The 15,832-nt window shown below is 34.1% G+C and overlaps 1 protein-coding gene across 1 annotated transcript in view; it reads right to left on the bottom strand.

Moving 5' to 3' along the window:
- Positions 1-15,832, bottom strand: part of ADGRV1 (adhesion G protein-coupled receptor V1) — a 469,718-nt gene that overhangs the window by 304,994 nt on the left and 148,892 nt on the right. The window contains 11 exon segments of the mRNA XM_015590540.2: positions 130-331; positions 974-1,122; positions 3,175-3,407; positions 3,691-3,876; positions 4,042-4,180; positions 5,074-5,197; positions 7,000-7,117; positions 9,099-9,263; positions 12,472-12,651; positions 14,793-14,975; positions 15,345-15,521. Of these exon segments, the coding sequence (XP_015446026.2) occupies positions 130-331; positions 974-1,122; positions 3,175-3,407; positions 3,691-3,876; positions 4,042-4,180; positions 5,074-5,197; positions 7,000-7,117; positions 9,099-9,263; positions 12,472-12,651; positions 14,793-14,975; positions 15,345-15,521 (1,856 nt within the window).

Here is a 15,832-nt window from a genome sequence, read left to right as displayed (position 1 = left end):
GGGAAAAGCATAGTATATTATCGAGTTCGGTGCCATCTGCAGTTTCAGGCATCCACTGGAGGTCTTGGAACGTATCCCCCATGGATAAGGGGGAAGTACTCTATTTCTGATATCATTAAATAGTATTACCTTTCATTGTCATCAATGATGGAGACATTTATAAAACTTAAGCTCTGCCCATGCTGAAAAATGACTGAACTGTCATGCAATATATAATCGACACCACTGGGAGCTGCAGAGGAGTTCTGAGAGATGAAATCAGCTGTCACATGACCATATGTTCCATGCAGCCTCAGCACTGGAATCAGGATCATCCCGACATCTTCATCCACTGTAGCAGGAATTTGTAATTAACTGGTATGACAGATGAAGCAGCCAACTTTTATAAAATTCAGTCAAATTAAATGTGGCAATTAAATATAATGGAACAATACAAGCATTCAATTTGTCCATCATTTGTTTATCACTTTAAAAAATGATTAAAAGTGAAATTTTTGTGACTTATTTTTTAAAAAAGAGTATAGTTTGTCACAAGTTGAATTATAGTGAACAGTGTAAGTTAGAATTTAAATAACCTATTTAATCATTAGCATAGTCAGTCTTCTTCTATGTGCCCCATACAAATAATTGATCCTTCATTAGAAAGTGGATATTCCTTGATTTTTCTAATCATAAAATAAAAATATTTCAATAATCCTAAGTTGCTTCATTCCTAACCATTCAGCTTTGGCACACATAAGTAAAATTCAAGACTGTCCAAAAGTAATTAAAAATATATTTTTAAAATAAATGTATAAATATATAAATGCATATACAAATACATATAAAAGTATATACGTATGTATGTATATACACACACGCACACACATCAGAGAAAATTTACGTATAGGAATTCAAACTGAAAACGTCATGCTCAGGTACACTGTAATTCAGAAAGTGATGGTAAATTTACAAAGAAGGTTACCGAACCTACCTTCGAAGGCAGTATACCTTGGGTCAAATTCAATGATGCCCTCTGCGTTATCGTTTTTCATTATTGTGATTTGGACAGTGGAGATGTTTCCTATTTCAGGAGGCTGATCTACCTGAAGTCCATTTTCTTGGATGGTAAAATCATACCCTCTTCAAAGTCATAAAAAATAAAATAAAATGAGTACATAACTGCCTAGCATGAAGTGAAGGGTCCTCTTAGCTCCTATAACACAGTCCTATGAAGCATTTTAATACTTTTAAAAATCCCCAACACTAAAATATTTTTTCTTTTCCTGAAATGATGTTTGAAACAGAAATCTGTGCTGCTCGCAATTATCATTGCCTGCATGAAACCAAAACTAATATATAAAGTTATTAAATTTAGGCAGTGGAAAGATAATAAAACTATAAGAAAATTGGGAAGAAGTTGTAAAATGAACCTCTGGGGCTAGGAATGCACTGCTGATCACATACTACAGTAATGGACCAAAATAAGAATGTACATTAAACTGCAGTGCATTCAGAGACGGAAACCAGCAGGGCTCAACATTTACAGTGTTAGGCTGAAAGAGTTACTTTACAGAAATAATGAGTGGCATGCCACTAAAGAAATTTCAAACTAAACCTTCAAGATTCAAGAAAATATTTTAATATCTGTGGAAACCAATTATAATCAATTCTTTAATATAAATGATAGTTTACCTATCTGATGACATATTTACGCAAATAACATTTTTTTTAAAAAACTGATATTATTCCCATCAAAGAAAAGTTCTCACTTCCATAGTTTTATATCATTTTAATTCCTAAAGCTAAAAGATGACACTAAACCACTGTAGTCTTTCCTTCAATTCCTAAATTCTATTTACCTGGCATGTTTTACTCTACCTAGTTTTGAAAGGTTGAAAGCTGGTTAATATGATTACATATAAGGCAAAATTAGAAAACTAGGAATTAAAATACTAAACGATAAGGGTAACTTAGCGGTAGTCTGAGATGCACTGTAGGTAAACTGATCATCATCATTTAATAACAAAGCAGTAAATTTTCCAGCAACTAGGTAAAATAGATTTATAATACCTTCCTTCACAGAACAAAGGAAGTCTAGAAGTTCATCTGGAAGAAAAAACTTATTTCCTCAGAATTAAACTTAAGTATGAGCTGCTTTTTTACAAAGAGGGCAAATGCCACCAGTCCTACTTGGTCAATAACACGGATACCAAATTTCACCTATTTAATTAAAATAGTCAGTGCCAGCTCAAATTTTAACACATTCAGTATAAGTACAAATTCATTCTCATCACCAGAAACACAATCATTTTAGGGGAAATTTAAGATTTGAAGTGTATGCAAGCCCATAATATTTTTTTCCCAGGAGGAATGATATGTACTCTAAGTCATTCCAGGAAATATTATAGTTTAAAAAAGCTTTAAAAGCATGGCATTTACATAACAAATGCAAAAACATTTTCATGCACAAGAAAAATCTCTTTAGAACTTATATAAATGCAAATGTTATTCTAGTTGAAGGTTTTGTAGAAGCTGTCAGTGCAGAGGTTCTCCTGGGCTGCTCAACATGTAGGAACTCGATAAAGGTGCTTCCCACCCTTGTCAATCAAGTCACTTTCACTAAATCAGAGAATGAGAGGGCCTCCATATGGTCAATTCTAGATCTTCAATGAAAACATGGGGCACATTAATGACTGACATCCTCTGATTCAATTTTTTTTACACTTTAAAACAGCTATTAGGCAAGCATTCACCCACAGAGAAGATACTACAGTCTTCAGAGATTCCAAAAAGAAATCTCTCACTCCAGCCCATTCACAGGTATAATGATGGAGACAGGGGGGAAGCAAATTCCCCAAAGCCAGCTGACCTCTGACCTAGAGAACAATTACCCTATTTCCTTACCAGATTACTACACACCCATAGCATGTTCAATTCTCAGGGCTGTCCAGAGTGATTTCACACAACAAAAACACAGCTTTCAACTTTCAAGGAAAAAAATTATATTTTAGGATAATGCAGAGTTAATAGTTTTTGTCATAATTTCCTACCTTGTTCAAATGTCACATAAAATTATGAAAAAGTAGAGAAAGAACTATTTTACAGATCAGTATTAATCCCTACACAACCTAGCATTTACTCTTTCTCTCTTTCTGTTTTATTTTCTTTTCCTATTTTTCTTTGCTACTTTACCTTCCGAGGAGTTCCACTTTAGTAATCACTAGAGAGAATTCCTCCGGGCCTTCAGGAAGGCCGTCATCAAGTATTTCAATCTGCACGCTTTTCATCATCTCCTGTGCTTCGAAGAGGAGCTCCCCTGGTGCAGGGATGAAATCCCAGCCCGCCTCTGCTGTCCCACTCACGGTCTCATACCAGAGCCTCACGCGGCCGAAAGATCCGCCTGATCGGACGACTGTGATGTTCGCCTAGGTGAGCAGAGGTGTTTTTTGTTTTGTTTTGTTTTTTTTGACTTGGATGATTAATCTACTGGACAGTACTTAATTTAGCCTCTAATTCTATTTACCAGGATTATGTTTAAATTATATATAAATTTGTAAAAGTATATAAATTGCATGTTAAAAAATGTTAGAAGCTAATTAATCGGTTTGTGAAAACTTTGGAATATGAACAAGGAAACACATTTTAAAGATCACTCACAATATAAAAAAAAAAAATGATACTTCATAGTTAAAGGATTTCACACTCTACCCTTTGTGCTTCTTCTGCCACTTGAAGTTGCTCACGTGAAAAGGCGAATCGGCCATAGGGAAAGTCACTGGACACCACTGTGATATTGGCAGTGCTGCTGGATTCACTCAGTATCCCCCCCTCACTGACTCCAGTGAGCTGAAACTCATAGAAATGCTTTTCCTCAGGAATGTCATCATCCAAAGCCTACAGGACAAAGAGAGCCATTAGTAGGCAGAATCTATAATATTTAAAGAAAAAACCTATCACATAAGCAACAACAACAAACCCTGGATATTAACCACCTCCTACGACCCCACCTGACACACGCACCCCCCTAAAGGGCATAACAGAAACCAGTAATATTAATACCTGTATCACTACAATTGCCGCAGACTGTCCATCTCGCATTGTCAGTTTTCCCGACGTTTCGGCAAATTCCCCTGTGGATGCAGGGGATATTCTCCAGTACACTGTGACCTCCCCCCATATCGCTGGGCCACGAACAAGGCTACAACAATACACACATATATATTCAATATGTTTTTTATTGAAGAAACTTTCCCCAGATATTTCCTATGTATTTCAACAATAAACAATTTTCATGTATTTCAGAAGCATTATACATTTAAATAACCTTATCTAGCAACTATAAACCAAAAGAAAGTCTTATAATTCCAACATAACACTCAAAGTACTGAACTCATGTAAATCTGCTGGAGGATAATACTGGCAAAAGCTGAACACTAAAATTGGAAGGTTTAAAGGAATTTAAAAAAAATTTATAGACTTGCACTTAATACACAAGGTACTAAACACGAATAGCCTAACAAAGCTCTCCAAAGAACAGGAAACACTTCACACATGCAATGCTAATGGAAAAACTAACAAAAAGGTAAAGTTTTAACTCAAATTCAGCTACTTCATTAATACCTGATGTCCTAATCCTTATGAGAAAATCTATAATAAAGTTGCCTATGATCATCCTATAGTTATACAATAGGCCCTAATTTTAGGATACTTAGGATCATAACATGCTTGCTCCAGGTGACTTTCTAAGGAATAACTTTGTAGCTAAGACACACAAGCTTACAGAGATGAAGTAACTCTCTTATTTCAGATGGTTAGTGATAGACGGGGCTGAAACACAGATGTCCTTGGCATGGGTTGTTCAAATCACCCAAGAAACAGACACCTCCTCATGATCTAACTTCAAGATAGGTCAGGATATGTCTTCAACTTTTACCAAAAATGTGTTCTACTCTTCACAGGCTGTTACAAACATATCAAATAACAATGCTTAAAGAATATGTATGTATTGAGAACGGTGTATTTAAGGCATAAAAACACTAATTATTTACATAAAACTCTACCCTAGGCAAAGAAAAATGATGAAGTCCTTACCTGATGACAGCAGTGCCATTATATTTTGCTGAAGGTTCCCCAATGAAGACATGAGTAGAGGATGGCGCTATCCCAACTTCTTGCGAAGCTCCCTTATCTCCCCGAATGATTATTGATGCGCTACCTAATATGAAGATAATACATGTACAGCTTATGTAGCAAATTCATGTATTCACTTAGTATATGTCTGGCAACGTTCTAAGTGCTTTACATATACTAATCTTATGAGTTAATCTTCATGACAATCATACAAGTTAGGTACCAGAATTATCCTCATTTTACTGATAAAGATGTTTAAGCATACTGAGGCATTCAAGACACTGAGACAAATAATTTGTCCGAGATCACATTTTAGTGAAAGGGGCAGGAGAAAGTAGGTAATAATTCCACTATCACCCCCATGATAAGCAAGTACTCTTCTCCCGTTTGCATTAATCCACTTCTACAGTAACCATTTTGCAGCTCACTGTAATTGGCTATCTGGCTGGCTATGTCTATTAGTTATGTGGCAAAAGCAAGAATTCTTTGGGGTACTTTTTATTTTTAATTTTCTGACTTATTTGCTTGTAAGCATGTCTAAGAATATATCAAAATTCCTACTAAAATAGAAATAAAAACCATGTCAAGTAATTTAAGTCATATTATAATTTGGCAGTAGCTTCAAAATTGTTTCCAGAAGCACGCATTAGAATTTTGTGAAACAAAGGACTGGATTATTGTACTCTCACTTTCTGTGACAATGGATTAATGAAACCAAGAGTGGTTTGTCATGTGCAAGTATGTCTCAGTTAGAAGTATATTATGAACTTTTTTATATTAATAAATGATTTACCATGATCCACTGGTATATACTTGTTCTTGTATCTACTTATCCTATATGACATTAACTCTCATATGTATTTTGAGATGATGCAGACAACCGAGCTAACTTCTGCTTACAGAAGAATAATGTGCAATGACATGATTCTCAATGACAGGCTTGTTGGAAAGCACTCCAGATAAAAATGCAAGATTACCTATCCTAGGTATATACAGTGATACTCTACAATTTTGAGAATTTCTTTGACCACAGAATTCTGCTTTTCTGGCCACAGACCCTAGTATAGATAGGATGGAGCTATTGATGGCAAAAAAGTACATGCAGCAGTAACTAAGTTTTCATATGAAAGTTGTTGTGCCATTTTTTTATGCTTACTATTGTTTGTACCACAATGAAATCATTTAGAACCATTAATCCTTTCTCTCCATTTCTAAGAAACAAATTTTCATATGAATCATAGGCAATGAAAATTATGTCTGTTTCTGAAATGTCAAAATATCTAAGTAATTACTTTCTGATGAAAATAGGTAAAGATAGGCTGGAATAGGCATAATAATATGCTTTTTAAAAATAACATCTTAATACAAAAGTAATATGAGGTCATTGTAAATATGAGTAAAAAATATAGGGATTCAAAAACCACTATCAACATTGCAAGGAAATAATTCCAAACATATTTATGACATGCACATGGCAAAAATGGGATTACATGAACATGTAGTTATTAAGCCTGCTTTATTAACATAAGAATTACCCATGGAATTGTGTTCTGAATTTTTAATGTAATTAAGGCTTTTGCTGCCATAACCTTTTGAATAGTATTTTGTTATATTTAGATCTTTGAGGAAGCCTCCAGATTTTATTTGACAAACATTGCTAAAATAAACACCTTTATTTTTTTAAGTCACACAGCTAAGTTGTATGAAATCTTTATTTGACGTACGGCCTTACTAAGACCAGGCATTGTGATTTTAGTTTTAAAAATTCTTTAGCTGTAATACAGGTGGAAAATGACAGCTTTATATTTTTGTAAAGATTTTAGGAATCATAAAACCATTTTTCTGAGAATCTACTTTTTAATTTAAAAAAATGTGAATTTCTCTTACCTTTTACTGGAGATATTTCTACCTCATCTGTTGATATCAGCTGAATGGTGAAACGCCTGTCCTTCTCCAACAAAGCATCTTGAAGTGTGTGCAGTACAATGGTCTTCTGAGATTCAGTCTACATTGAATAAAAGGAATAATACATTTTCCAGATTGACCAAAGCCAAATTTTGCATGTTTTTATGAGCATGATGATGTTTATGCCCATAAGCATTTTTTAAAGTGTATCCTTTTTGTCTCCAAGAATTTTGAGTTGCTTCTAAAGAGTATTACTATAAAAAATTAGCTCTGACTATAAATCCTGTTCAGGTTCTTAACAGGAAAAAGGGGAGAAAAATAACATAGTCTCTAAATTTACTGAAAATTTTCAATCATTAAAAACCTAATCTCTTAAAGAGAGCTAAATGGTCACAGAATGATGTAAAGATCAAGGTCATAGGTTTAATACTTATGAAGGTTAAGGTTATCTTCCTATTACTCATTCTGACTCTGCCCTCCGCTTATTCCTACTTCCAATTCCTTCCAATTCCACAGGTTTTGATTTCCAGAATGCTCACTATGATTCCTTCCTTTTCTTATCTTACACTTAACTCACTAATTTCCTGGAACATCTATTAAGTTTTCAGTACAGGCTGGAAGAGAAAGAATAGAGGAAAGCAAATATAGAGAGGACAACTAGATTAATACTTCAAAGACATAACCATGACAGATATCATTTTTATCTACCCTTTCCTCTGCATGCTGATAAAACAACTCCAATTTGTCCTATGCATCACTGATTAATTTTCTGCAGTTTAAATTCTGTTGTTTACTCCTTTTCGTGTACATCTTAGTTCTGCAACTGCATTTTTTCTTTGAGATTTTTAATATTAAAAAAGCATTATTTTAATTGCTTCATCCAAGCTATTTTCTCTTTCATAGTTCCTGATTCTTGTTTTACAATATCTGTACTTTTAAAAGAATTTTGTAAGAGCTTCTAAGAAAATGTATACTACTGTCTCAGACCTTATTAAATGTATTCATGGAAAAATCTATAATTCATAAGATGCAATGAATCACTGCCATCCTCTTTACTTTCTGCATATTTTGAATTGGAGACTCTGATTGTGTGTCTGAGCTACAAAGCATTAGGATGAGACATTGTATGTCAAAGCTGGATGAACCAGAACAGTGAGGCTGTTATGCAGTTGTACATGAAGTGTGCCAGGTTGCTGACCAAAAAACTAGATGGAGAAAGTCAATTCCAGACTAACCTACAAACCCATCCTTCTTGCACACAACTCTGAGAAAGGACGGCCTTATTTACTGGGGGAAAAGATCAGACTATGGACCATTTTGGTCTGAATGTCCTGCTCAAAACCGGAAAACCTTCCTAATTTTCTGGAAAGTAGGTCTAGCACTTAGAATCTGGTAATTGGGAAATTACTGCTCATTATTACTGAGGAAAATCTTTACAGAAATTTGAAAGTAATTTCTAAATTCCTCTCAGGCCAGATGAGAAGTTTTCAGATCATGGCTAGGACATGAAACCCGGGTATTTCTTGAATCACCATCTATCAGAATCTGAGAAATGAGTGGATGAAATATCTGCAACATCTGGCTTGACATCATTAATGTCATTAGAGTAACCAATACCTCAAGAATGGTGGCAGAATGTCTAAGTGACAAATCGATTGCCAGAGAGCATTGCTGATTAATTCCTTAATCACTTATCAGAAAACTGAAAGAAAAAAAAGAATTTGTTTCTGTGTTGTTTGGTGATGAAAGCTCTTTTCTCTTGTTTGTGTTTGTGTGTGTATGTGTGTGTGTGTGTGTGTGTGTGTGTGTGTGTGTGTGTGTGTGTGTGTGTGTGTGTGTGTGTGTGTGTGTGTGTGTGTGTGTGTGTGTGTGTGTGTGTGTGTGTGTGTGTGTGTGTGTGTGTGTGTGTGTGTGTGTGTGTGTGTGATTCTCCCCTTCTCCCCGCCACAGTGCATATAATTTCAAAAAAAGTCCAGACATAGTGAATACTATCATAGGCATTCATAAGTAAGGCTATGGAAAAGAAAATCAAACAAGGACAAATTAGAGAAAAACTCTCAGAGTCCTGATGGTGACGATACCTCATCAAAATGAAGTGTCCCGCTCAGAGGACTGAGATCACCTTTAGCCGTCTCATCTATAGTCCACTGAAGTTGGACCGCTCCTTTTCCTTCTGGGGACCGGACGACTGTCAATGTCACATATGAATCAGGGTCATCAGATAAAAGGGATTCATCAACCATGATCTGAAAGAAAGAAAATCCAGTAAGGTTAAAAAGGGAGCTGGAAAAACAAACAGAATCTTATTTTGATTTGCAATTTTTGAATTGAGAACTCATCCATGTTATGTGTCAGAAAAAAATGTTTTACCAAACCTCATTTCCTTTTTGCCTGAGACAGTCAGCTATTTGGCATTTCCTAGTTACTCCTGCAATTAGGTAAAGCATGTGACTGAATTCTGGCCAAAAGAATACAGGCAGAAGTGATTTATGCTAACAGTTTGGCCATCAACTTCCCACACAATCTTCCACGCTCCTTCTTCCTCCATTTGACAGGTGACTAGAAGGGACTCCCAGGATCCAGAGGAGGACAGAACCACACAATGGAACGAGTCTGTTACCCAAGATGCCACATGGAGAATAGGTGTCCGTAAGATCCAAACTAGGAACACTAATATAGGATTCTTGCATGAAGAAGAAATAGACTCTGACTATGTTAAGGAAGTGAGATTTGGGGTTCTTTTTATGACAGTCAGGCATCCCACAGACCTAAACTGCCCTCTAAATTATCTGAAGTTTGCCAACTTTAATAAGTCCAAATTTAAAAGAGAATTTATTACTAACATGACAAAGAGAAAAAAATTCAGTATGTGAAGGTACCTATACTATTTATTTTGTACATTTTGTATTAAGAGTACTGCTTCAACTGAATTACATATATTGACTCTGTGAAGCAAAGTCCATATTGAGCATTTACCATCTACCTGCTATATAAATACAAAATATAACACAATGCTTTCATTTTCAAGACAGACAGACACCAACAAACATATAATTTAATCTTGTTTTGTTTTTTCCATGAGATTCTGAATTGGTGCCAACAGTAGGGATTTGGAGCCAAGTGATATTTATTGAGTTTCTATTATATGTCAATTCTTATACATTCTTTATCTTATTTAAGCCTCACAGAAATCTGAGGGCCGGATATATATTCACATATTCGGAGAAGAGGAGCCTAGAATCTAGTTGAGATGTTTTGACTCCACACTCAGTGCTATTTATACCACTCCTCAGAGGCCGGAAATATTAAATAAGAAACAAAGTGAGAAAGAAAAAAATCCATTGTAAACAAACTGCATATGTAAGTCCTTTTTGTTTCTATAGCTAATAACAGTTTAGATTTCACAAGTAGCTTTCCATGAGCCTCTGCTATTCCTAGTGCTTTGGTATACTTAGCACATTGCCCTTGTGAGCAGCTTATTAATTTTGACAGATTTATAGTAACAACCTCCTCTCAACGCTGAACCTAATCTGTTTCATCAAATAATGCTAACAGAATGTTCACTGTGTGCACAATATTTTATATTTTAGATATATATTAAAAGATAAACTCCATGTTATCAAGAGCTGTTGGCAGTAAGAAAGATAGGATATAAGGAAAGTAGCCACAGAAAGCTGATAACAACCTACTACTAGTACTAGCTACAATAAAAATAACAACTGACACCTATTGCGTATAAGACCCAGTTATAAGCACTTCACGTATATGAACTCATTTACTCCTCACAACAAAGGTTATGAAGGATAACACAGTAGAGTTTGGGTGACCTAACTCCTACGCTTAGACTGTAAGACAAATTGGAAGTTTGAGGCTATTACAATAAGATATGAGTTCCCAGACCAAGGGAGCACTGAAGTTTATGCACTAAAGTAGTTGAGATAAAATGAATAAACAAAAATTATTTATGAATAGTAATATCCTCTTCATTTTCCCTAACACTGTCCAGTGCCTAAGTCCGAAAGCATAAGTTAAGAGGAAAAACATTATTATAAAGTTTCATCAATATGAGGTTTTACTACTAAACCCTGAACCTTTTATTTAACCTCAGAAGCTAAAAGAGGCATTCTATAAAATTTAAATTACATATGCATATGTATTAAAATATTTCCTTGCGTATATGCACAAAAAGAAAGCTTCGATGGAAATACAAATGTTAATGATGTCTACCTCAGGGCAGTAATATTATAAATATTTTTACTCCCTTCTTTATACATTTTTATATTTCTCAGGCTTTTTACACTGCCTGGGAAACAGTCACAGCTACTCTCTTGTGAATTTACCACTCCTTACACTCACTCTGCTTATTCTTTTTCTAAGGACGAAAAAGTCATTAGGCTCCAGCAGAAGCTTTTTCTATCCCTCTTATGGTTTCTACTTTCTTATGAAGTTAAGATTTAAGTTGTAAAATCATTAGGCAATTATTAGGGTATATTTAAATTCTGGAGCATCTGGGAAGCCCAGCTGTGACAGGCAAGTTGTAGGCCTAGCCTTACATCCATAGAACGGTAAAGGCATTCAATGGACAATTAGAGCAATTTGTTATTATTTAGAATGATCTATGGTGACTTATTGACTACCTATAAGTGAACAAACAAAGGGAATAGTGACATATGGAGCCAAAAAACTGACTGTTTATATCAGAATTATCTAAATATTTTTATGATTATTTCATCTTAGATTTTCCTTTGAAATGTAAAGTCGTAATAATTATGACATCATGTAATAATAATTATGATATAGTTTATAGTACTTTATTTTATATTTGAAATGTAGAGGTAATTTAGCACTGGTCACTAAACCTGGCTGCACAAATGGTTGATTAAGCTTTTTTTCTCTCTCAGTGGTTGAACCAATAACTATTGGGCTCCCTCTTCCAGGTCCTGGAAGCAGACAGCCAATGAGAAGTAAGAGAGAAGAAAGAAAAAATACAGAGAAACACATGAGCTGGGTGACTGTGGTGTTTTGTTCAATATAAGTCAAGATAGCGTACCAGAAGGGAAGGTAATATAAACTTCTGCAGCTAAATCCATCTTGGGATGTAACACCAGGTCTATGATAGAATCTTGCCTTGTGAACAGGAAACTGGTCTGGCAGCCGGGAAGTCAGAGAACAGATGTATGCACAAAAAGTATATTTTAGTCTATTATACCCAATAAATAGGAATCTGTTCCCCTTTGTAACTGCCCAATGTAAGAGTTTTGATCACTATCAAACTGCATAGGTTGGAGGACTGGACCCTAATTCAACAGCAAACTCAAGACTCTTGAGGAAAGAATCACAAGTGAAGCATAATAGTTATTTTTAAAAATAAAAGACACCTTTTTGCTAAAAATGACATAAAAAATTAGCCTAGGGGAGGGCACCACACCACCACCCTGAATATATTTAACTTACAGTCTTTTCTTCAAATCCAAATACTCCAAATGGAGAATCATTTTGTGGAATAACAACAGCTACCACAACATCATCACCGAGTCTGCCACCTCCAGTCACTCCGATTAAGGAAATACTGAATGTCTCCATGAGTTCAAATTCAGCATCATCAATTATGGTGATTTCTATCATTGCGGTAACCTACAAAAGAAGAGACAAGAAGGAAAAGAGGGAGAAAGAGAAAGAATAAAGGCGGGAGACAGGATATAATGTAATATTTGATCATATATAGTTTAAATTTTTAGTTGAAACTTAGAAACTCAGCACAAAAGAAAAATGAAGGATTTTTTGCCTGTTATGTTCATAATACCATTTTAAAGTCACATATATTTATAGTATTTCAAAGTCAGAAATTCACAGTCTATTATTTTCAAGATAAAGGAAATTATATATGTAATAAAGTATAGTGTTATTTATTGATCCAAAAAACAATGAAGCCTTATTCTTGAACGAAAATTTTTAAAAGCCCATGTAGGCTCTAGTAACTGTTGTACAAACAAATTTTTTTATACTTAGTATTATTATTATATGACATAAAAATTATCATTGTCTTCTACAATTCAAATAAATCCCTTTTTGGTTTCAAATTGTTTTTGCAATGCAGGAGAAAAGAAAGGCAGGAAGAAAACCCAAATTTGTTGTCCTTAAATGTTGATCAAGATTTTGTTCATTTATCTGGGTCTATTTTAAAAGTTTTTATAATTTATTAAATAAGTAAAACTTGCTCTCGCTGGTGATTTCACTTTTGGTGATAAAAATATCCCAGCTATATCTCCATATTTAAAGTCTTTTTCTGTATCCCAGTGAGAAATTTTAATACTTTGACACAGACATTTACTAGAAAATGAAGTTTTTCTACTTAAACCTACCTAAAACCTCTAATTTAATAACACAGAAAAGTGAGAAATCTGGAATGTTACACTTGGAGAGGCAGAAACCTGAACAAAATCAAATGCTAAAATGGAACCTTATTAAAATGTCTGCACCTCAAGTTCCAGGGCAAAGAGCAAATGTGTGATCAGACTGAGGATGAAGCAGAGTAGTGAAGAGTTAAGTATTGGGTGAAACATCAGTGGCAAAGCATCTTGCCAAATAATTTCATCACCTCTGAGAATATATATGCTTTCCTTACTTCCAAAAGTCACTAGTGGAGGAAATACAAATTATATTTCAATATGAACTAAATAAAATGAAAAAATAAAATAAATAAATAAAATAAAATGTCTGTACCTCAAATCTATACTGTGGAATACAGAACATTTTCCCCATAAAATGTTAAATATAGTAATATTATTTATCTTAAGGATGCTGCTAATTAATAGAACTTCAGCCTCATGCACGGAATAAAGTATTGATAATATAACTAAAGATGGAAGGCTACTTCAATGAGAAATCAATTTGTTTCTGCATTTACTGCAAAAATATGCATTTCCTCTCCTTTTAGAAGAAAATATTTTAAGTTCTAAAGTTGTCAAAAACTCATAATTTCAAATATTAACAATAATAGGCCTTTATGTATAGGAAAATTTAGATTTGTATGCTTATTTTTTAGCTTTAATTACTGTCCCCCTAGGGACAATTCATAAATTAATGAACATTATGCAAATCAATCTAGGCAAAATCAGACTTCATGGAGATTGATACTGTTATTCAAAGTTACTAACATTTTCATAGTTGTTCACATGCTTTTCCTACTGACTGACTTAAAAATTTATGACATCATATTCTTACATAATGCCCTTTTGTTTGCCAAGCTTATAATTCTTGTGGAATATTTTGTAATTGTTAAGATTGATTGGCCCAAATCTAGAATATAGTCTTTTAATTTTTTCCAGTTTTAGCTACTTTGTTATTTTTCTATCATTTTAGTCTTTTAATTGTAAAAGAGGTTTGGGATATTAAGTAATAAATGTGCATACTTTTAGTGCAAATCCTAAATATGTTTGCAAACATTAAGAAATAAAAGAACCAAAAATTCATATGAATAATCTAGTTCATCAGACAGTTTTTTTACATGCTCTTAGATACCTTTAAGCTAGTTATTATCCTTTTATAATCCCTATTTAAAATAGAATCAGGAGGGGAAGTTTGGAGAACATTGATATTCCTTCTTCATAAGTCCATTATATAATTATACATTAAATAACAATATTTCTTTATAGCTTAACAGAGAAATTTAGAGTATAATCTATTTAGCAATCACTATTGCATAATCATTTGGTGATGCCTATAAAAAGTTTGAAGTACAAACAAAAAACCTAATATGTTCACAACCAGCATACTTGTCTATCTGCAAATTCAAGAATTCCATGAGATGGTTCAAAGTCTTCCAGGCCAGCGTTGTCTAGTGTTGCTTCCCAGTAAACATTTACTGCCCCAAAGTTTCCAGCCAGCCGGATGACAGGAACTTGAAGGACATTCAGGGGTGGAGGCACCTCATAGGCAGTAATGACATCCCCAGCATCCTGTAAGTAAATAACGTAAGTTAAAATGCAAGACAAAAGTAACTCTTATAAGTCATCACTTTCTAAATTTATTATTTCTACTTATCACTCTTATAACTTCCCCCTTCAAAGTAGAAACTATACACAGATATAAATATACATAATAGGTCTTCAGAATACTAACATTTAATGTAAGACAAAATCTACTTAATCCTTTGGTCTAGCTCAAAGAGAACTAAGAATTAGTCTATAAGACAAATTTTAAGACAGATATTTATAAATATCTGTCTTTATAAGCAATACCGCTTGTTTTGATGAAAATATACTACCTAGCTAAATCAGTAGGCACAAGCTTCTGTATTACTATAAATGTATAAAAGTTCATCTCACTCTGATAACATGAAACTTAAAAATTCCTCTGGAGTCATCATTTTCTTCAATCATTATCTCAACTATTTCCATCCCAGGCCTCCACACACTTGGCCGTCCTGCAGAGAAGTCGGAATTCACCAGGTATACATCAGTGATGTTAACAATAAATCCTTCCTCCAACTCAGGAGCATCATCCTGGGGGTGGGGTGGCAGGGAGGGGAGAGAAATGGTGTTTTACTATTTTTTTTAAATATATTGAATTTGCATTTGAAATTTGATATTTTTCAGCAAAAAGCAAATGACTTTCCATAGGAATGGAAAGCTCTATCACACATAAAAAAAAATTCCTTTCTCTATTTTAATATATTCTCACTGACGATTTCTGAATCTTAAGGAATATTCAAGCTTAATGGTGATGTTTCAATGGAAGCCTCACACTCATTAACAATAATTTAAAAAATAATTTAAAAAATTCTATCCCACATTTGACCATATCCTGTTGAGTA

This window comes from Pteropus alecto, unplaced genomic scaffold (genome assembly GCF_000325575.1).
Source record: "Pteropus alecto unplaced genomic scaffold, ASM32557v1 scaffold20, whole genome shotgun sequence".
Taxonomy (NCBI): Eukaryota; Metazoa; Chordata; class Mammalia; order Chiroptera; family Pteropodidae; genus Pteropus; species Pteropus alecto.
This window is presented reverse-complemented; position numbering and strand designations above follow the sequence as displayed.